Source organism: Staurois parvus, unplaced genomic scaffold, assembly GCF_062004578.1.
Source record: "Staurois parvus isolate SC_StPar_1 unplaced genomic scaffold, SC_StPar_1.0 ptg001336l, whole genome shotgun sequence".
In the NCBI taxonomy this organism is placed as follows: Eukaryota; Metazoa; Chordata; class Amphibia; order Anura; family Ranidae; genus Staurois; species Staurois parvus.
This window is the reverse complement of record NW_028319132.1, coordinates 688793-713162: the sequence shown is the minus strand read 5'-3', so window position 1 is coordinate 713162 and position 24370 is coordinate 688793. Positions and strand designations below refer to the sequence as shown.

The 24370-nt window shown below is 42.5% G+C and overlaps 1 protein-coding gene across 1 annotated transcript in view; it reads left to right on the top strand.

Moving 5' to 3' along the window:
- Positions 1-4672: 4672 nt before the first annotated feature.
- LOC149436808 (5-hydroxytryptamine receptor 3A-like) overlaps positions 4673-24370 on the top strand; it is a 39718-nt gene continuing 20020 nt past the window's right edge. The window contains exons 1-4 of the mRNA XM_089661441.1: positions 4673-4727; positions 15274-15443; positions 21648-21692; positions 23688-23797. Of these exons, the coding sequence (XP_089517567.1) occupies positions 4673-4727; positions 15274-15443; positions 21648-21692; positions 23688-23797 (380 nt within the window). The remainder of the gene's footprint in view (positions 4728-15273; positions 15444-21647; positions 21693-23687; positions 23798-24370) is intronic.

The following is a 24370-nucleotide window of genomic DNA, read 5'->3' as shown; positions in this document are numbered from 1 at the left end:
TGAGGATGAAGAAAAAGAAGTAGGATGAAAATAAGTTTAATTCCAAGCTGGCAAAAAGTGTATCTGCAGCGCTCCTCTAAGTGTATTTGCAGAATGTCATTTATGGAAAAAAATAGATACAATGTTTCAACCGCTGTATGGAGTGAATGTCCCAGAACTGTCATAAATAGTCTATTTCTGACAGTTCTGGGACATTCACTCCATACAGCGGTTTCAACCGCTGTATGGAGGGAATGTCATAGAACTGTCTGAAATAGACTATTTCTAACAGTTCTGGGACACTCACTCCATACAGCGGTTGAAACATTGTATCTATTTGTTTCCATAAATGGATCCATTTATGGAAACAAATAGATACAATGTTTCAACCGCTGCATGGAAGGAATGTCCCAGAACTGTCAGAAATAGTCTATTTCTGACAGTTCTGGGACATTCCCTCCATACAGCGGTTTCCGGCAAAAAGTGTATGTGCAGAGTTCCTCTATTCTGCAGATACACTTAGAGGAGCTCTGCAGATACACTTAGAGGAGCTCTGCACATACACTTTTTGCCGGCTTGGAATTATTCTTATTTTCATCCTACTTCTTCTTCTTCTTCTTCTTCATCCTCATCCTCTTCTTCTTCTTCTGAGGATGAGGATGAGGATGAAGAAGAAGAAGAAGAAGTAGGATGAAAATAAGATTAATTCCAAGCCGGCAAAAAGTGTATGTGCAGAGCTCCTCTAAGTGTATGTGCAGAGCTCCTCTAAGTGTATCTGCAGAATAGAGGAACTCTGCACATACACTTTTTGCCGGCTTGGAATTATTCTTATTTTCATCCTACTTCTTCTTCTTCTTCATCCTCATCCTCTTCTTCTTCTTCTGAGGATGAGGATGAGGATGAAGAAGAAGAAGAAGTAGGATGAAAATAAGATTAATTCCAAGCCGGCAAAAAGTGTATGTGCAGAGCTCCTCTAAGTGTATCTGCAGAGCTCCTCTAAGTGTATCTGCAGAATAGAGGAACTCTGCACATACACTTTTTGCCGGCTTGGAATTATTCTTATTTTCATCCTACTTCTTCTTCTTCTTCATCCTCATCCTCTTCTTCTTCTTCTGAGGATGAGGATGAAGAAGAAGAAGAAGAAGTAGGATGAAAATAAGATTAATTCCAAGCCGGCAAAAAGTGTATGTGCAGAGCTCCTCTAAGTGTATATGCAGAGCTCCTCTAAGTGTATCTGCAGAATAGAGGAACTCTGCACATACACTTTTTGCCGGCTTGGAATTATTCTTATTTTCATCCTACTTCTTCTTCTTCATCCTCATCCTCAGAAGAAGAGGATGAGGATGAGGATGAAGAAGAAGAAGAAGAAGAAGTAGGATGAAAATAAGAATAATTCCAAGCCGGCAAAAAGTGTATGTGCAGAGTTCCTCTATTTCTGACAGTTCTCTGACAGCTTCTTCACATGTACAGCGGTTGAAACATCTGTATCCTAAATGGAAACTAATAGATACAATGTTTCAACCGCTAAACATGTGTTCCTTCTGTCAGAGAACTGTCAGAAATAGCGGAGCTCACTGCAGGGACACTTTTGCCGGCTGATCGGGAAATATTCGATTCGCGCACCCGAAGTAGGCAAAATTTCGGATTCGACGCGAATCGAATATTTCCTGAAATTCGACTCGAATTCCGGTTTGCCTGGTTCGATTCGCTCATCTCTAATCTTTAATAAAAGCACACCTATCCTATAAGATTTGGGATAGATGGTTAGATCAAGCCTCTACATGTGATGAGCCTTCCACAACCACATAGAGTGGTGTTGTTTCATCAAGCTATGCTACTTACAGGTGAAACTCAAAAAATTAGAATATCGTGCAATAGTTTATTTCAGTAATGCAACTTAAAAGGTGAAACTAATATATGAGATAGACTCATTACATGCAAAGCAAGATAGTTCAAGACGTGATTTGTCATAATTGTGAGGATTATGGCTTACAGCTCATGAAAACCCCAAATCCACAATCTCAGAAAATCAGAATATTGTGAAAAGGTGCAATATTCTCGGCTCAAAGTGTCCCACTCTAATCAGCTAATTAAGCCATAACACCTGCAAAGGGTTCCTGAGCCTTTAAATGGTCTCTCAGTCTGGTTCAGTAGGAATCACAATCATAGGAAAGACTGCTGACCTGACAGTTGTGCAGAAAACCATCACTGACATCCTCCATAAGGAGGGAAAGCCTCAAAAGGTAATTGCAAAAGAAGTTGGATGTTCCCAAAGTGCTGTATCAAAGCACATTAATAGAAAGTTATGTGGAAGGGAAAAGTGTGGAAGAAAAAAGTGCACGAGCAGCAGGGATGACCGCAGCCTGGAGAGGATTGTCAGGAAAAGGCCATTCAAAAGTGTTGGGGACTTTCACAAGGAGTGGACTGAGGCTGGAGTCAGTGCATCAAGAGCCACCACACACAGACGAATCCTGGACCTGGGCTTCAAATGTCGTATTCCTCTTGTCAAGCCGCTCCTGAACAACAAACAACATCAGAAGCGTCTTACCTGGGCTAAAGAAAAACAGACCTGGTCTGTTGCTCAGTGGTCCAAAGTCCTCTTTTCTGATGAGAGCAACTTTTTCATCTCATTTGGAAACCAAGGACCCCGAGTATGGAGGAAGAATAGAGAGGCCCAAGGACCCAAGTATGGAGGAAGAATGGAGAGGCACACACTGCAAGATGCTTGAAATCCAGTGTGAAGATTCCACAGTCTGTGTTGATTTGGGGAGCCATGTCATCTGCTGGTGTTGGTCCACTGTGCTTCATTAAGTCCAGGGTCAACGCAGCCATCTACCAGAAGATTTTGGAGCACTTCATGCTTCCTTCCGCAGATGAGTTTTATAGGGATGCTGACTTCATTTTCCAGCAGGACTTGGCACCTGCCCACACTGCCAAAAGCACCAAAACCTGGTTCAATGACCGTGGGATTACTGTGCTTGATTGGCCAGCAAACTCACCTGACCTGAACCCCATAGAGAATCTATGGGGCATTGCCACGAGAAAGATGAGAGACATGAGACTGAACAATGCAGAAGAGCTGAAGGCCGCTATTGAAGCATCCTGGTCTTCCATAACACCTCAGCAGTGCCACAGGATGATAGCTTCCATGCCACGCCGCATTGAGGCAGTAATTGCTGCAAAAGGGGCCCAAGCCAAGTACTGAGTACATATGCATGCTTCTACTTTTCAGAGGTCCGATCTTGTTCTATGTACAATCCTTGTTTTATTGATTGCATGTAATATTCTCATTTTCTGAGATTGTGGATTTGGGGTTTTCATGAGCTGTAAGCCATAATCCTCACAATTATGACAAATCACGGCTTGAACTATCTTGCTTTGCATGTAATGAGTCTATCTCATATATTAGTTTCACCTTTTAAGTTGCATTACTGAAATAAATTAACTTTTGCACAATATTCTAATTTTTCGAGTTTCACCTGTCTTGACTTTCATGATTTTCACGCTACCCGGAATGTGTATTGTTGTGTCTTACTCAAGATGCTCCAGCGGTTTATCTATTAACATTCAATGTCTTTATGGTTATACACCAGATAATTTTTACTATTGTACCTGGGTTTTAAATGATACAGTATGTCATCTGCAGAATGTCCCTTTCTCAATAAGTATCAGTAATGATCCATGTCCTAGATTGTAAGCTCCAAGGAGCAGGGCCCTCCTAACCCTCCTGTATTTAGGGTCGCTGGTTCGAATCCCAACTACGGCATCACCTGCCTGGAGTTTGCATGTTCTCCCTGTGACTACGTGGGTTTCCTCCGGGTACTCCAGTTTCCTCCCAAACTCCAAAGACATGCTGGGAAGTTAATTGGCTCCTAAATTGTCCCTAGTATGTGTATGTATGAATGTGAGTTAGGGACTTTAGATTGTACGCCCCTTAAGGGTTAGGGACTGATGTGAATGTACAATGTATGTGTAAAGTGCTGCGTAAATTGATGGTGCTATTATAAGGAACCTGAAATAAATAAATATTGAACTGTATTGTTGCTGTATTGTCTCCCATTATATTGTAAAGGGCTGAGTAAACTGTTGCTGCTATATAAATTCTGTATAATAATAATAATGTTTTCAATGGGAAAATTCCTGTTTTCTATGTAGGATCTTCTAATTTTCCAGCATTGTATGTGATGATCTCTTTTTCAATAAAGAAATTTTTTGTCTGCTTAAAAAAAAAAACAAAAAAAAAAAGCACACCTATTGCTAGAGAAATATGGGTCCTGCCATTGCTGGAATTGCTAAATGCCTGGCTTCAGGATTTTTCAGTTGCAAACCCTGAACAAGCATTCAGCACACAAGCAGTGAATCAGCTATGACTCAGCTGTCATGACCAGGGGCAGACTGACAACTCATGGGGCCCCCGGGCAATAGAAGATCATGGGGCCCCTGTGTCCTCACTCACACTCAAACCACACCCAAAAAAGCCTATGAAAGGTACCAGGGGCATCTCATGGGGCCCCCTACTGACCCCGGGCCCTCGGGCAATGCCCGAGTTCCCAAATGGTCAGTCCGCCCCTCGTCATGACTGGCCATTGACCTACTAATTTATTGTCCTTCAGTAGAGTCTCCTCACCCATGTACACATCAAAACCAGTTCTGGCTTCAGTAATGTCCTGCCTCAGGCAATGTCCAGGTCACCATGGATAGTTACAAGGATAATGACATATTTCTCTTAGCAATGTTCGGCGACAAAGGTTAGAACATATTTTACACACATAGTGATGAGTTTTTGATGACCCATGCTCCATGATGTCTTGCTAATGCTAATTCAGACAGAAAGACATCAGTTTTCAAAAAATCACAAGACACATCTAATTTCTGAACAAGTTTGTTCACCTCTACAACATCCTTCAAGTTTCCTACTATATCACCACCCATTGCTCAGCCGGTGACTACAGATGGATGAGTGTGCAGGGGAGAACACAGGAGCCACACTCTTATTGAAATGACTTATCGCCGGGTTTTATTGCTGCGTATATTAATCCAGCTGAGTAAGTAATTGAATATAATAATACTTATCTTGTACAGTAATTTGTAAGTCTACTCTAGTGTATATACGTGTATGTAATATACTGTACATTGATACAGAGGTATCCACTAATGCATAACCTTAACTGCTAGTGGTAACTGGCAAATGTCTTCATTTAATAGAGGTGTACTATTCATGATATCATAATATTGATAATCCATCTAAACTTTATTACACTGTGCAATATTAGTTATTTGTAGGAAAAATCTTTAAAGAGTTGTTCCACCAGGAAGGGATACTTCAATGACAGGTTAACCACTTGTCTACCGGGCACTTTCACCTCCTTCCTGCCCAGGCCAATTTTCAGCTTTCAGCGCTGTCGCACTTTGAATCACAATTGCACAGTCATGCAACACTGCACTCATATGAAATTTTTGTCATTTTGTTTTAGACAGGTAGAGTTTTCTTGGTATTTAATCACCTCTGGGTTTTTTATTTTTTGCTAAACAAACCAAAAACGACTGAAAATTTTGAAAAAAAAAAAGGTTTTGTTCTTAGTTTCTGTTACAAAATTTTGTAAATGAGTAATTTTTCTCCTTCACTGATGTGCGCTAATGAGGCTGCAGTGATGGGCACTGATAGGCTGCACTGATGGGCACAGACGAGGAGGCATTTGTAGGTGGCACTGATGGGCATTGACAGGCATCAATGGTGGACTTTGACAGACATCACTGATGGGCACTGTAAGGCAGTACTCATATATGGCACTGATAGGCAGCAATGATAGGCAGCACTGACTGGCACTGATAGTCAGCACTGACTGGAACATTTAGGCGGCACTGACGGGCACTGATAGGCGGCACTGACTGGCAATGATAGGTGGCACTGAAAGACAGCTCAGATAGACACTGATATGTGGCATTGATGGGCACTGATGGGCACTGACGGGCACTGACAGGTGGCATTGATGTGCACTGATGGGCACTGACAGGTGGCATTGATGGGCACTGACAGGTGGCATTGATGGGGCTACACTGATCATCAGGGCACTGATCAGTGTACATGTCCCCTCTGAGGAATGCTGATTACCGGCTCTCCTCTCCTCACAAGCTGTCAATGTGACAGCCCATGAGGAGAGGAATACCGATAACTAGCATTTCCTTATTTACATGCAATCAGCTGTGATTGGACACAGCTGATCACATGACAGAGCCGACGTCATCGGCTCTTTCCGCTGATCGGTGATCCGCTGTGTCCCAGGCATCCTCCCAGAATGAGAGAACCACCGCCCATCCGTCATTTCCTTATATGGTGGGCAGGAGGCGGTTAAAGTACCACTTAATGCAAAACTTTTTAAAAATTGTGTACGGAGTAAAGCTGAACATACACTGATGAGAACAAAGGAAGTCCGATCGGCTGCAATCCAGTCCACTTTACTGAACCAAGATTAAACCAATACGGACAGTGGAAATACAGTGGGGGACTGGCAGGCAACTGCATTTCATGCTAAAGGGGTAATTAATTACCCCTAAGGCACAGGTGTAAAACTAGCGGCCCTCCAGCTGTTGCCAAACTACAAGTCCCATGAGGCATTGCAAGATTGACAGTTACAAGCATGACTCCCAAAGGCAGAGGCATGATGGGACTTATAGTTTTGCAACAGCTGGAGGGCCACCATTTTGACACCCCTGCCCTAAGGAGTAATGAATAAGAGCTGTCTTTAGCATGAAACGCATTTATCTGCCAGTTCCCCACTGTATTTACACTGTCTGTATTGCTTTTATCTTGGTTCAAATAAATGGATTGTTTGGAGTGCAGCCGATCGGACTTCTATTGTTCTCATCTATGCAACACAAGAGCTGGTCTAGCATGTACAGGAGGAGTTGTACTTGGAGATTGGGAGTCTCTCTACCTTGAGCAGCGGTGTTACTCCATGTGCTGGCATCCATCTTGGATTTCTGCAGAGCATGGTGGGAATCTTTTATGCCTTCAGGTCTCTGAGGTCCATCCCCCAGAGGGGTGTGGCTGATTACATATAAGCCTGTGGTCCGCACATGCCGTGTCTTGTGTCTTTGTGTTGCTACAGCTCTGTTCTGACTCTCGTGACTCTCCTGTAATCTGACTCAGCTTGTGACTCAACCATTCTTTGTGTTCTCCTTTGATCTGACCCTCCGTTGCTGAACCCGGCCCGTGACCTGTGATTCTCGTCTGCTGTCCTGTACCGTTTTGTCCCATTGTTGTCGACCCGGCCTGCCCAACTACTCTATTGTCCTTTCCACCAGCTACACGCCATTGGCGGTGGCCATTACCGCAACTGGGGTGTCTCGGGAGCCGCGACCTGGTTCCTGGCTGCGTCCAGTCCATCCCCACCATCAGGGGCCCTGGTGAAGGGCAGCCTGGGACTTAGACTCCATGCCCTAAGGGACTTCGGTCTGTGGTGGTTGTCGTCAGCCAGTGCGTTACATTGTTATTAGGCCTGCCTGTTTGTTCCTCAGCGCCTGCCCTGACAATTATCTGACCCTTGCGGCAATATTTCATCCTCAGGCACAAACAATGGGGCATAATTCCCTTCACTAAAACCAACGAAGGGGCACCATTCCTCTCAATAACATTAACAATGGGGCACAGTTCCTCCCAATGACACCAATGATGGGGCATGTTTCTTCCCACCCAATGACGCCAAGGGGGCTCAATTCCTCACACAGACATCAAAGATGGGGCATTGTTTACTCCCACTGATGTCAGGACATTTTCTAATTTCAATAGCCACAATCCGGCCCCCCTAAAGTCTGAAGGACAGTAAACCGGCCCTTTGTTTAGAAGGTTTGGAGACCCTTGGTTTATAGTACTACAATAAGGGCTGCATACTCTATTATGAAGCTGATACTGACAAATGTATTCATTTAATAGAGGTGCACTATTCATGATATAATAACATTGCTAATCCATCTAAGCTTTATTAGACTGCAATATTAGTTATTTGTACAAATTATTTAAAGGGTGTTCCACCAGGAAGGGATATATCAATGACAGGTTAAAGTACAACTTAATGCAAAACTTTTTAAATATTGTGTACAGAGTAAAGCTGAACATACACTGATCGAACTTCAGGTGGATCAGCTTCTATCAAACTTCAGCTGAACAGAAGTCACTCATTTAAACAACTTCTATTTAAGGGGCATTAACAGAATACAATGTGGAGGGGGAATTACTCCATCTGCACAAACAGGGTGAAAGAATCCCACAGGCTAAAAAAAACAAGAAGAAAAACCCCAACTAACAGTGTATCACCAGCTTAAGGGAGATTTAAACCCCTATCAGTGTTTGTGTCACTTTGGGGAGATTTTCCATCATTTCCTGTCCTTTAGCCAAGACAGAAAGTTAGAGGACATTTCTCCAAAATGAGGGAATCCCTAGTGGTCACCAGGCTCCCTGGAACTAATGTCCCCATTGGAAGATTCCCCCTCTATTATTATTCTGATGACAACCCAAAATTTGGGATTTCATTTTACATTTACCCTTGGTAATATTGGTGGACAGGACAAATCCTACCTCCCAACTTTCTGAGATGAGGAAGAGGAACACCCCTTATAACACAAAATATGTAAGCAAAGGACAAAATCCCTGCCACATCCCTAATTGCCCAAACCAGGAGGAAATATAATGCAATTTATGATTGGTTAAACCCAAAAGTGCCTGTTTTCACCCCAATTTTTACTTTATACTGACTTTTTAAAATAACAGAAGCAACAATATAGAGGTTGGAATAAATATTTAGTGTAATATAACACTGCTGTTTTTTAAATAATGTATTTTTATACATCTGGCTAAAATGCAGGACAACTGAAGAAGAAATGGGACAAGAGGAGTTGGTTGTAAAAGAGGGACAGTCCCTTCAAAAGGAGATAGTTGGGAACTATGGGACAAATAAAGAATGTGATTCTCCTTAATGGGAGCTGAGACAGCAATACAAATCTGACAGGTATTCTAAACCTCTCTACTCAATCCAAAACAAAAAAAAATTCATTTAGCTGTAATTTAAATGATAACTTCAGGCTTGGCAATTTGCCACTCCGGTGCCCCCTCCCTCCATTGACGGTATCCCAAGGTATATGTAATATAATTTTTTTTATACATACCTTTACATTTGTTGACTTAAAGTGTTACTAAACCCAAAGCAGTAAAAAGGCTCTGCATATGCAGTAAAGCATGCTTGTTATACTCACTGTGGAACCTAAAGGGTTAATCCTCCGATTTATGTAAAAAGGTTGTTTGATCCTGTCATCTCGGATCCTCCCCTTCTTCCACATCCCCTCCAATCCATCTAATGATAGTACTGAGCCCTTGGAGACACTCTGCACATGCTCACTTTAGTGTGTATTCATAGAGATTTTTTTTTGGGGGGGGCTGCATGTGATTGGCACAGGGTCAATCTGTCCAGACAGAGGGTCATGGGTCATGCAGCATCATAGGACAGTCAGAGGAAAATTAAAACTCCTCCTACAAGATTAACCTGTGCTCAGCCAGACACTGATAGAAGTCACAAGACTGCTCTAACTGCTGATGAGAAAAGGTATTTAGCAGTTTGTATTTACTAAAATAATTGCATTTCTATGTTCTTTGTGTTGTGGGAGACCAGATATAGTGAATTCAGGGTCTTGATTTAGTAACACTCACCCACTGTTTCTCAGATCTCTTGGGGAAAGCAGCAATTAGATTTTCTGTAAGAGTTTCTGGCCCTGTTTCCACCAACCTTCTAATGTTGCATTGTCTCAAACCCACCATTTGGTGCTCCCACTCTTCCCGTACAACATAATGGATTAGCCTTCCTCTGGTTCGCAACCTCTAGAAGTTGAAAGGTTAAACATGACTAGCATTTGTCTTAAATAAATGCAAATAACTGTATTTAACTATAAATTGAATTTAACCACTTGCCCTCCTGAGGATTTACCCCCCTTATGACCAGGCCTCTTTTTGCTACTCGGCGCTGCACTAATTCAACTGATAATTGCGCAGTCATGCAATGCTGCACCCAAACGAAATGTACGTCCTTTTTTCACACAAATAGAGCTTTCTTTTGGTGGTATTTGATCACCTGTGCGCTTTTTATTTTTCATGCTATAAACAAAACAAGACCAAAAATTTTGAAGAAAAACTATATTTTTTACTTTCAGCTATAAAAAATATATAGTAAACTCAAAGTTAGTTATAAATTTAAGACAAAATGTATTCTGCTCCATGTTTTTGGTAAAAAAATCCCAATAAGTGTATATTGATTGCTTTGTGTGAAAGTTATAGCGTCTACAAACTATGGTATAGATACTGCAATTTACGCCATTTTTTTGCTATGCAGCGCTGCGCTAGTTTAACGGACAATTGCGCAGTCATGCAATACGGTACATAAAAGAAATTTACATCCTTTTTTTTCCACAAATTGAGCTTTCTTTTGGTGGTATTTGATTGCCTGTGCATTTTTTATTTTTTGCGCTATAAAAAAAAAAGGCTGACAATTTTGAGGAAAAAAAACAATATTTTGGACTTTTTGCTATACATGTCCAGTAAAAAAAAATTTTAAAATCAAATTTAGTCATAAATGTCGGCCAAAATGCATTCTGCGACGTCCTTGCTAAAAAAAACCCCTAATATATGTAAATTAATTAGTTTACATGAAAGTTATAGCGTTTACAAATGGCGGGAAAGATACTGGGATTTAAAAAATTTTTTTATACTAATAATGGCGGCGATCAGCGACTTATGGCAGCGATCAGCAACTTATAGCGGGACTTTGGGACTGCGGCGGACATTCTGACACGGGTGGGGGGGAACTGACTTGGGGTCACTGACATCCCCAGTGACACCAATACAGTGATCAGTGCAAAAAAAACCCGCTGACACTGTACTAATGGCACTGGGGAGGAAGGGGTTAACTTTATTATTCAGTGAAAGGGTTAACTGTGTGAGGGGAGTGTTTTACTAGGGGTGGGGGTGTGTACTGCACAGGGACATGCTGATCGGGAGAGATAACCTCTTCTCTCTGGCTCAGCATGTCAGGAGCTGCTAGGGAACTGACAGAAAGCACAGCTACTGCAGCTGTGCTCTCTGTCAGTGATTGCCGCTAATCGCCGGGACACAGCCGGTAATGACCGACTGTGACCCGGCAACTGACATCGGCCTGGCTGTGATCGGCGGGACAGGTAGGGCGGGGTGTGCCTCGTGCGCGCCCCCTACCTGTTTTGATTACACACGTTTTAAAACGTGGTTTTGTCCAGCCGTGCTGCCCTGTCAACGTATTTCTACAGTGGCTGGGCGGCATGTGGTTAACATCTAATTTTGTGCCCTGATCTGGCAACACAAGTGCAGTGATAACACAGCAAGAATTTCTAAAACCAGCAAGGAGCCATTAGGTGGTTTACCTTACTGCTGCCAGACAAAACCTTAAATATAAGTTAGGGTGGACTAACCCTTTAATAACCTTAGTCTATCAGGAATGGTGTCAGTGGAGAGACTCTCGGTGCAGTATTAAATGCTGCTCCTACATCCCATAAAAAAGTATTATATTATCTATTATTTATTTATTTATAACAGTAAGTTTATGATTAAATACATTTTTTATGGGAAACAGATTTATGTATGTATTTATTTATATTAGAATACTTTTGTTTATTGTATGTTCATTAAAGGTTATAATAACAAAGGTTCTGACAACATATTATCATAGGTTTCTGCACAGACACCAGTTGTCAACTGTTTTTTATTTGCTGGAATATCCTTAACATTTGTATCATAAAACATTTCTATAATCTTTTAAGCAGGTGGATGTCAGATGTGTATGCTTTACTAAAATGTTCTGTTGTTTTCAATTGATCTCTATGGTTATATTTTTGTGTTAGAATAATACACTTACCCTTGTGCTTACCCTGCTTAGGTGGTACTCCATGGGAGGTAAGGGTTAACTCTGCTGGCTAGGTTTTCCTGGGCTTTTTGGGGAAGTAAAACCCTTTGCTGGGGCAAACACATAAAAAAGGAGAGTAACCATCTCTCAGGAGGTACAGTCGTTAGTAAGATAGCTGGAGGTACAGTTCTGGGTCTGTGAACTACTTCTTGCACTTAACCACCCCCAGTGGGAACCCAGTTGGGGTTCCAGAGATATGAACTTATGCCACTTCTTATGTAAAGGGGACAAGATGAGTTAGAGAAGATGAAATGTCTAACGTGCAGTGAAGTTATTCGGAGGAGGCTGTTTTGCATTATCCATAACTAGAGTACTAGTGTTGAGTGCATAAGCAACCAGCCAGTTGGGAAACATTGTGACATGACATAGGTGACCGAAGACCCTGGTAGTGGAGGAGCTTGTGTGTTTAGGCTCCTTCCCTAGTGACCATATTTCCAATACTGGGTCCAACGTGGGCATCCTAGGGACTCAACCTGATAGTGAAGGAAAAAGGAGTGAGGCCTTGGGAGATAATAGGCACGATGTTGTACAAGAGTCAAGTTTCCTAGTATTCAAGTGTAATATAAGGATCAATGTCACTAGAAATGAAGTGATGGGTTACTGGACTGATGGAGTCCGATACAGGCTCAGCCACACAGTACAGAGAGAAAAGTTACGAAGGTATTGAGGAAGTCTAATAGGTGAAAGAACTGTGCCATGGATTACAAGGAGTTAAAGTAGCCATAACTTAACTGTAAATTCACTCCCACGCCCATTCTAAAGCTATTCTATCTAGCCCTGTAAAGAAGACATTGTTATAATTATCTATTCTGAAGCTGTTCAGATCTAGTCTCCAGCAATGGCTTCTGTGTGGAGAAATCCTACAATGGCTGGGAAATAAATAGTTGATGACATCACCGATAGACTTACTATGGGCCACATCCATTGTTGGCTGCCTCTGCTCTATACAGATACCGCCGCTGACAGCTTAGCCTAGGACCAGACCAGAGCGGCTTCAGAATACATAAGTATAGTGATCTCTTCTTTACAGGGTTAGATAGAATAGCTTTAGAATGGGGGTGGGAGTGGGTGTACAGTTAGTTAAGTTATAATTTCACGTTAGTTGTGGTCTTTTGGAGAAGCATGGCATTTAAGTTGGAGTACTGCCTTAAAGCCAACCTGGCATTAAATGGCATCCTCAGCCCACTTTTGGGGGCACTAGCAAGCACTTCCTCCAGTTCCCCACTTAGGCGCAGTAAGCCCTGCCCACAATCTGAACAAGTAATGATGTCAGTTTGAATAAAAAGAGCACCATCCTCCACTCCCAAGCATGCACTCCTACTATCACAAGAACAGCAGGTGCCAGTCTAGAATGGAGCTATCTGTATTCCGACACAACGAGGAAAAAACCAACAGCTGCACTCTTATGACACCATGTTCACAAGTTTATTCCACAAATGATCATAACAATAGTTTCCACCTAGAGGCGGCCCATACAGACGCATTTTACCCCACTGAGCTTACTCCTAACCAGCTCTGCAATTCGATAGTATCAGTATTGGATGGGTTCAGCTTCAATTGTTTCTTGGAACAAGTATTGTATCCCGGGGGATAGGAGGTGGCAGAGAAAAGCAGCTAACAAAATAATGTTTAGATATAGTCACTCTCAAGAAAAGATTTTCTCAGAGTGACCCCCTTATCATAGCTTGACAACTATTCCCTGAAGTGCATATACAAAAAATGCCGCATAGCGTAATAGGCTCTATGCACTAAGCTCCAATGCCCGTGTTTGGGGCCATAAAGAGCTATTATTTCAAAGCCATCTCATGCAACTATGTATATAGTGAAAGGGCGCACCATTAAAGTATATCTCTAGCAATCTTTTTTCTAGATTTAGATTGCATGAGGACAGGTAAGATCCTCTTTCAGTTTTATATTGCTGTCTTTTGCCCCATGCTTTCATGGAGACAGTCACTGAAGAGGAAAGTTAAATGTCCAACTAGGATCAGACATCGGATGGAGCTCGCCCATGGTCCTATGCTAATCCACAATGAAGCACCGGCCATACACTAAAAATGTAATTGTTCAATAACAATTTATTGTTCCACATGGTATGAGGGCTTAGAATCTCCAGAAAGATAAGATAGTAGATAAGTTGAATACATATCTAATAATCTAGAGATCCCAAAAACATGACAATGGTTTCTTTTTTGGCACCCCGGCCAACAGGCAGGGCCTGATTTACCATTAGGCAAAGTAGACTAGTACCTGTAGATGACAGATACAAATAGGCAGCAGTTTTACGTGCAGTGTTTGGCCCTGTATCTTTTTCTATCAACATTAAAAATACTAGAAATTAACACAAGAAAATGTTCTGTGTACCAGTGGCGATCTAGGCAGAGGGATATCTACAAAATACGCACGTTCCTAACCCCAGAAAACACTTAACAGCTCATCCACTCCCTCATCATATCACGACTCGACTACTGCAACTCCCTCCTCACTGGCCTGTCTCACAGCTGGCTATCCCCGCTTCAGTCGATCCTGAATACGGCTGCCAGACTCATTCACCTTTCCAACCGCTCCATCTCCACCACCCTCCTCTGCCAATCCCTCCACTGGCTTCCGATTGCGCAACGGATCAAATTCAAAATCCTAACACTGACGTACAAAGCTGTCCACCATACTGCCCCGAACTACATCACCGACCTAATATCCAAGTACCACCCAACACGCACACTCCGCTCCTCACAAGACCTCCTTCTCTCTAGTTCCCTGGTCTCCTCCTCCCATGCCCGCCTCCAGGACTTCTCCAGGGTGTCACCCATCCCTGCCCCAACCCATCAGATTATCACCTACTCTCCTCTCCTTTAGGCGCATCCTGAAAACCCATCTCTTCAGGGAAGCCTACCCCCTGCTAACTTGCCGACCTCCTCCACTCTTCCTACCACTCCATCCCCCACAGCTATCTCCTCCTGTACCACTATCCCCTCCCTCCTAGATTGTAAGCTCGAAAGAGCAGGGCCCACGATCCCCTCATGGTTTGCATTGTATTGGTATTGTTCTGTCACATGTTCTGTCCCTCTTTGTAATGTACAACGCTGAGCGAACTATTGGTGCTTTATAAATACTGTATAATAATAATAATAGGTGGTGAAGGTTGTGTGCCTACAGGCTGCAATGATGGAAGTCCACCCTGTCACAAGATTGTACATGTCTTTGATGATCACTGTACGCACCAGCTGCATGTGGAGTGATTGAATTTTCCTTAGAATCAATTACTAATATTAATATCTGTGGTATCCATAAGTTTATTCTCAGATCTCTGCTATACTTACAGGTATACTTACAGGCACATCCAATGGCGAAACTAACTGCAGTTTCAATGATTTGGTACAATACCTGAAAAATGGCCCAACTATCCCAGACTCCAATGTCCGACCTGTTCAAGACTGGACCATTCCAACTTTAGTGGAGATTAATCTGTCCCTGTACACTGTTGTCAACTTAGTAAGAATATAATTTTGATTGTATTTTACCTTTTGAATATTTTTTCTTGTAAGTTTGCAAGCATAATACATGCAGCATTTCCCTTCAATTTTAGGATTCATCAAAATATATACTGTATATAGTGATAAATAGATATGGTGTATAAACAATGTCTTATTAAATCAGCTTTAGCAAGAGATTCATAATCATTTTTGAATTCCAAAAACACGATAAAGTTCACAGGACAAGTCCACATATGTTCTCATGCACACAATGACTATTACAGAGATGTACAACGTGAACTGAAGATTATAGCACAGACTAAGCAGCCGCTTTGTTACACAATTTAAAGTGTTTATAAAACCAGTTTTAGGTTTTTAGCGCTGTCTGTGCCCCCATTGGGGAGATTTAGCCTCTGTATTGGTCTTTAGTATATAAAGTGATGGGAGATCTAAAATTTTTGAATTGACATTGACAATTCATGGAGGGCAAATATTCCTATTGGGAAACATGTTCTGGTGACAGTAAGGGGTAGCAGCGCTTGGTGTGCTAGTATGGTCAGCACCCAATTCCTAAATATGAAATAATGTGAGGAAAATATCAAAAATAAAACAAAATAAAATATGCAAAAAAGTGATACATGACAACACCAGGGATGCTGCTACCACTAATAATGTGTCCTCTAACACACCTATCAAGAATACATACCAACCATGTGATGCGCTACCCCTTAAAATCTCTTGATAAAAAAAATTAAAAAAATATTTTTTAATAACCGCTTGCCGGGCACTTATACCCCCTTCTTTACCAGGCCAATTTTCAGCTTTCAGCGCTGTCACATTTTGATAGACAATTGCGCGGTCATGCAAGATTGTACCCATATGAAATTTTTATCATTTTTTTCTCATAAATAGAGCTTTCTTTTGGTGGTATTTAATCGCCACTGGGCACTTTACTTTTTGCGCTATAAACAAAAATTGCGAAAAATTTGAAAAAAAAGTAGTTTCTTTGTTTCTATTATAACATTTTTCAAACAGGTAATTTTTCTCCTTCACTGATGTGCGTTGATGAGGCAGCACTGATGGGCTCTAATAGGTGGCACTGATGGGCACTAGTAGGCAGCATTGATGGGCACTGATAGGCAGCATTGATAGGCGACACTGATAGGCAGCACTGATAGGCACCACTAATGAGGTGTCACGGATAGGCAGCACTGATAGGTGGCAATGATAGACAACACTGATAGGTGGCACTGACTGGCATCACTGCTGGGCACTGACTGGCGGCACTGCTAGGCATTGACTGGTGGAACTGCTGGGCACTGACTGGCACAACCACTGGGCACTGGGCACTGACTGGCCTGCACTGATGGGCACAGGTGGGTGGCACTGGTGGGCACAGGTGGGTGGGCACAGATGGGTGGCACTGCTGGGCACAGGTAGGTGGCACTTCTGGGCACAGGTGTGTGGCACTGCTGGGTGGCACAGGTGGGTGCACTGCTGGGCACAGGAGGGTGCACTGCTGGGCACAGGTGGGCGGCACTGCTGGGCATAGGTGGGCGCACTGCTGGACACAGGTGGGCGGAACTGGTGGGTGGCACTGCTGGGCGCAGGTGGGTGCACTGCCGGGCACAGGTGGGCGCACTGCTGGACACAGGTGGGCGGAACTGGTGGGTGGCACTGCTGGGCACCGATCTTCAGGGCACTGATCGGTGCCGATCCCTGCTCTGACAACTGCCGGTTCTCGGCAGTACTTTCCTCACGCTCTGACAGCGTGAGGAAAGTGCAGCCGAGAACCGGCAATTGCATTTCCCGGGGATCAGCGTCATTGGACACGGCTGATCACATGGTAAAAGGCCACTGTGATTGTCCTTTTACCACATCACGTGATCAGCTGTGTCTGTAGGACACAGCAATCACGAAGATCACCGGGTGCGCGTCCCCGGGGGCGCGCAGGAGAGCGTGTTCTGGGAGGACGTCATATGCCGCCCTCCCAGAACTGGCCAGCCACAGTGTAGCTGTCATTTGGCTATCTGCGGTTGGCAAGTAGTTAATATGTCCATTAGTAAATACTAAAAAAGTCCATAATAGTGTATATAGTCCATTGTCACAAATTCGGTGCTGTGCAAACAATTATGATGCTAAATTACTATATTATCAATGTTATCATATTATTTCTGTGCTAGGTTAGGATTGTAGGCATTACTGTTGTTATTTAGTGATGTAGTCCCCCCTTTTTAGATGGTAGATTTTATCAGCCTTAGATTTGTGCTGGTATGGAAGGGCAGGTGGTGATGGTTGTGTAGCGACCGACCATGTCTGAGGAGCAGTGTGGTTACTATGGCAATTAATGATTACCATCCGAGGCCTTTAGGCCCCGTATACACGGGACACTTCTGAACGATGGAAACTGACTGCTGGAAAACGTAGGTTAAAAAACGTCTGTTTAGCTGCGTTTGCATAACTCGTTTATGTACGTTTGCATTTAGAAGTGTTTTTTAAAGATAAGCACAGGAGAACCTCCCAAATGCCCAGAACGCACTGAAAAGTGGTAAATTATTAAATATTTCAGATTGTTTCAGAGAAATACAGAGAGTAGAAGCAGAGAGAGCAGTATGTGTTGAGATTAGCTTAGGTGTGAGATGCTCATTAACATTTCTTTTGTTTACAAGGGTGGGAAAGGTGTCTCGTGGAGTGAGTCATTAAGGCCAACTGGCATGGGGTCTTCATGAGGAATTTGAGGTGTGAATGGTCATTAACATATCTTTTGTTTCCAATGGTGGGAGAGGTCTGAGGTGTGAATTGGTCAATACAATGTGTGACAAGCTTGGTAGGAACATCCTGTGTTCAGTGTTTTGTCCATTTGAACACCTTGAATACGCTTTGCATGCATGTTCCATGATGAAAAAAGGCTCTGGACAGCATCAGGAACTGGAAGAGTTGAAAAAAAAAATTCAAATGCAAATGCTTATAAATGTTGATACAGACTGTAAACGAAGATGTGTACATGGACACATAGGAAAACATTAGGGTGAGTTCAGGAGCTGCTGAAAAAAACCCGCTGAACAGCTCCTAAATGTGCGTTCATCATCTGCAGTGCACATGAGCCCTTATAAAGGGTTATAAAGGGTTTCTCACCCTGAGGAATTCACATGACCAGTGACGTAATGCGTAGAGAGCAGCCTAGCGATGTCACTTCCAGTACCGCGGAAACCAGAAGTAGTACAGCAGGAGCCATATTGATTAAGGAAATCAGCTTTCCTTTTGGTTTTTACTGTGTGAGTGTGATATTTTACTTTAATAAATGATTTTATGTATTTACGTGGTTGCACTATGAATTATCCTTTCTCCCTGTGAACCTATACTCATTTGGGTGGATACAGCAAGATATCGGTCCCTTAAAGGGACAGGAGGAGTGAAGTAGCTGCAAAGTGGTGGGAGCTAATATACCAAGTGGGATGAATTTCAAGAAATTATGACCTCTGATTATATGGGTCTAATGACAAGGTGAGCGTGCATTGCACCTAGTGGTGATGGGGCATTGAGCACACTTTGGAGGTGTTGTTTGAGAATCACCACCACTCACAAGAGAGGATATTTTGGTTGAATGGGCACATTTTTACTACACTTTTATGTCAGTGCACTTATTAAGGTTATTCACTTTATAGTAGTCATACAGTGTTGCACTATGAAATATATGTTTTTATTTTGAGCGCATTTTCCACATCTTTGGAGCCATCAAATAGAGTTTGAATGGAAAAGTCTGAATTATTATCACTGATTAACACAGCGCAGTTGACCTATATTAATTTGTAGGTCTAATTACAAGGTGAGCAAGTTTTTCATGCAAAGGAGGGACAGCACGTTATTTGTTTGCACCGAATTTGTGACAATGGACTAAATACTGTACACTATTATGGACTTTTTTTAGTATTTACTAAACAGACATATTTAATTACTTAGGATATATAGAACAATATATATATTTTTATCAAGAGATTTTAAGGAGTAGCTCACCACACGGTTGGTATGTATATATGTTCTGGTGACAACTGTCTTAACCCACCTGACAAGATACAGGCAGAAAAATAATACTCCAAAGGGGTCATAACCATTCCTTACTCTATCCAAACCTAAAAATATGTTTTATGTTTACTTACAATTTAGCTTTGAATTTTAGGATATATCTCTGTGCCATATAGATTGAATGAATATGTAAATTAAAATCTTATTGAAGATACGTATGTCCTCATTTGCAACAACATCCAATCCAATGAAACAACACTTTTTTGGTGGTGTGGCGCTTTAAAATGGCCTGCGCTAGATTCCAAAATATCTGCTGAGCGTTTCGGTAACTTTACTGACATGTTCAGTAATTCTTAATAGCACCAATTTTATAAAGTGGCACCTTGGCTGCACTAAGTTAAAAAATAATTACCTCTGTTCTTAGAAAGAAAACTGCAGGTAATTAAGACCAACTCTAAGTTGGCATACAGAGACAGGCAGAGTGCTTTTCTCTGTACACTGTGGAGCAGAGCAGAATGTTTGCCATCGCTACTCCTTCCCCACGTTTCCCCAGTTGTCAAGGACATTATCAGCTTTACATACTGATAGCTCTCTCTCCTTGTAATCCACAGCAAACGGTGGGCTGATACTATAGCCAGTAGCAGGCTGTCTATTGGCTATTGATCTGCACAGTGTCTGCTGTCATTCACAAGGACAGTGAACCTGATAGGCTCTGCTCATACAGCTATTGAACTCCTCAGCTGCTGCTCTATCTATGTGACAGCTGCAGTATTGAGTAGTTAGCTAAGCTGCATTGAGAACATAGTGTCCATATGGACACTCCAGCCTCAATGTGCATCCAGTGGCATCCCTAGGGGGGGTGCAGGGGGTGCGAACTGCACGAGGTGACACCATCACAGGGGGTGCAGGAGCAGGATGCCAGCACATTGACTGCAGGCACAGTGACAGCTTCCCCCACCCCAGTGTAGCGGTAAAATGAGTAGACCGGAGTCCGGAGTCCCTTAGGGCACGGAGTCTAAGTCCCAGGCTGCCCTTCACCAGGGCCCCTGATGGTGGGGATGGACTTGACGCAGCCAGGAACCAGGTCGCGGCCCCCGAGACACCCCAGCTGCGGTAATGGCCGCCACCAATGGCGTGTAGCTGGTAGGGACCAGACAGACAAAGAGTAGTTGGGCAGGCCGGGTCAATAACAGCGGGACAAACGGTACAGAGCGGTAGACAAGAATAACAGGTCACAGGCCGGGTTCAGCAACGGAAGGTCAGATCAATGGAAACCGCAGAGAATGGTCAGTCAAAAGCCGAGTCAGATTCCAGGAGAGCCACGAGAGTATAAACAGAGCTATAGTCACACTAACACACAAGACACGAATGCAAAGGGCACGTGCGGACAACAGCCTTATATGTGATCAACCACACCCCTCTGGGGGATGGACCGCAGAGGCCTGAAGGCATAAAAGACTCCCACCATGCTCTGCAGAAATCCAAGATGGATGCCAGCACATGGAGCAGCATAACCTCTGGGAAAAGGTAGGACCTGGACACCGGCTCTGTGCTAAAGTCGGAGATCGGCTTCTTCGGCCTGAAACTGGCACATGCGCAGTTGCTTCAGGGGATACATATCTTCAAGGGATACTCATTTTACCGCTACACCGGCACCGCTCCTTCCTCTCTGGAGGGGTGACACCACGTGTTACTGCATCAACCCTAGGGATGCCTCTGTGTGCATCTGCATGTGGTGCCTGCCCCAGATTCATGTACCTGTTTCTAAAAGGTGCATGAATCTGTCACCTGCATCAACATTTGTAGTGCTGAGGCACATTGGCATTCTGCAGAGTGTTCTAGACACTCTTTGGAAATTCCCCTGAATGTGTTTTCAAGTTTTCTGTTGAACACTAGAAGTTATTATTATTATACAGGATTTATATAGCGCCAACAGTTTACTCAGAGCTTTACAATATAACGGGAGACAATACAGCAACAATAAAGTTTAATACAAGAGGGATAGGAGGGCCTGATCCTTGGAGCTTACAATCTAAGAGAAATGAGAAATAAGGGAAGACATTTTCCAAGAATAGTATCTTATGGTATATCTCTTCCTAAAAATGTTATGATTTCAATCTCTTATGGCTGATGTGAAAATATTTTGTCATCCTAAGAATGAATAATGAATGTGTACTAATATACATATTTTCTTTATTAGGACACAAGCCTTCAATCTTTAATCACATATGTTTGGTTTTCTATGGTAAGATTCTGGGGATTATTTAGTACGTTTGTAGGTTTATTACCTGAGCTGATCTTTTCCTTTTCAGTGATATCACTGCTACACTGCTTCTTGTTTTATTACTATATTATATTTCTTTCTCAAGTAAACCTGCAATAGTAATTATTATTTTGGCTGCTCTGGTTTGTTGCTCTAACCCTTTGAGCATTTGCTCCAGTGCTGCTGAATTGGGACCTTTCCTTTGCTTGAAGTCCCAGGGTTGCTTGTTCTCCTATTGTCTGTTGCATAAATTCTATTACTTGTTAATTCCCTTCTCCACTTCCCTCATTGCTTTGGGATACTCCACTCTTGGTAACAAGAGTTTTAGTCCAATTTGGCCCATGAGGACAGGGTCTATTTTTGGTGGGGGGTGGATGTAGCAACCTCCTTGAATAGGTTGCTAAAGAGGTTCAGGTAAATTTAGCTCTTTTAGCTCTTTTAGCTCTTCTGTAATTATTGGAGCGGTGTGTGATTATTTTTGGCTGCTCTGGGTCTCACTGGCTGCAGGCTCAACTGCTTCCACCTGTCTTCTTGTGGATTCTGGAATGTAGTGGGCTAGAAAAGGCAGACCCTGGGCTTGAATATTCATGTGGTCTCAGCCAATTTCTGGGGCAAAGGATGCCCAGTACGTGGTTGAGCGAGTGCATAAATAGTCTGGAGCCTGAAGTAGCAGGGTTCTTGTACAGGAGGTGAGGACCCCAGCCTGAAGGGCTTCTGCCCTTCTTTGCAGTGTCGCTGAAGTTTGCAGGAGTTCATCGAGGTTGCAGCTCAGTAATAGCTGGGGCACCTATCTTCTGAAAAAAACTGTAGCCAAATCAAGGAAGATTTGGCCTGGAAATTTACAGGAGTGGTGTCTAGTCGAATCACTTGCCCTCCTGAGGATTTACTCAACTTCATGACCAGGCCTTTTTTCGCATTACGGCACTGCGTTATTTTAACTGACAATTGCGCGGTCATGCAACACTGCACCTTTTTTTCCTACGAATTGAGCTTTCTTTCAGTGGTATTTGATTGCCTGTATGTTTTTTATTTTTTGCGCTATAAGCAAAAAAACCTGACAATTTTAGGAAAAAAAAAATATATTTTGGACTTTTTGATTAAAAAATCAAATTCCGTCATAAATTTAGGCCAAATTTTATTCTGTGACATGTCTTTGCTAAAAAAATTCCAATACATGTAAATTAATTGGTTTACGTGAACGTTATAGCGTTTACAAATGGCGGTATAGTTAATGGGATTTTTTTTCTACTAGTAATGGCGGTGATCAGCGACTTTTAGCTGGACTGCGACGGACATTCTGACACTGGGGGGAACTAATTTGGTGTCACTGACATCTCCAGTGACACCAATACAGTGATCAGTGCTAAAAAAAAAAAGCACTGACACGGCCGTGAATGGCGGTGCAGGTAGGGCGCGCACCCGGCTCGCGCGCACTCCCGGCTCGCGCGCACCCCCTACCTGGAAATGCAAAATCACGTGTATATATATATATATATATATATATATATTTGATTTTGTGCACAGGTGTGACCCTGTAGCAGTGTATCTGCTATAGAGAGGTTAAAATCTGACATTGGTTCTATTCCCCTAATACTCTATTCAAATTAAAATCTTTGGTTATACTTTAAGCCTGAAAATTGCAAAATACTGTACTATTTCAAACTACAGGTTAATTGTCCAAATGGAAAGAGATGTAAAACTTTAGTAACTAAGCAAAATTATAACTATAACTGGGTTGCAGTGTGTGTGTATTAGGAAGCCATTCAGAATGATTACACGACACATTAGTGTAAATGGGCCCCAAAAGTTTCATTTTACTTCACATAATTGTAGATAAAGACCCTTTCATGATCAAAGAGTTCAGTCTGTCTGGACCTAAATACTGTGTGTCAGGGTATTTCCCAATACAGTACAATACATGGATATAACATGCTGATTGCTTTTAGATTTGTATTAACTGTAAACCCCTAACTTTAGGAATGGAAAAATGAATTTATAGACTGGAAACCGGATGACTTTTGTGGCATTGAAAGAGTTTCAATTACTGGTACAAACCTATGGATTCCAGATCTCTACATCTATGAACTGTAAGTCAACTATATGTACAATGAGGTTTGTATAGGTTGGATTTTTTTTTAGGCTGTTTTATTTTATAGGTTAAGAATCTCCACACAATAAAGTACATTATCCAATCCTGTTCACTTATTTCATGTAGTCATTAGGCAAGGGGCTAGCCTGCACTCTCCACCAAAAGACCCTGTCCCGGGTTGGGTCTATCAGAGCCTAGTCACTCTGTGATCCCCAAATGTCCCTGTAGATGTCCAGCTGCTAGTGGCAGACTGTTACAGGAAGCTGACAGAGGATACATATAGGATACACCCTGAAATTGGAAGGCTGACTCTCTCCCACCTCCAGATGTACTCTCCCTAATACTATCCCTACTCTCTCCCTAACCAGTCAGGCTCTGTTCATACATTACTCCCACACTGTGAGTATCCTGAATGATGCAGAATCTTCTGTTTATGGAATTAAAAAATGGCTGCCCAAACAGGATACAAGAGATACTCAGAGACTGTGGATAGAATACAAGAGATGGTCAGAGACTGATAACAGGATACAAGAGGTGGTCAGAGACTGGTTATATAATGCAAGAGATGATC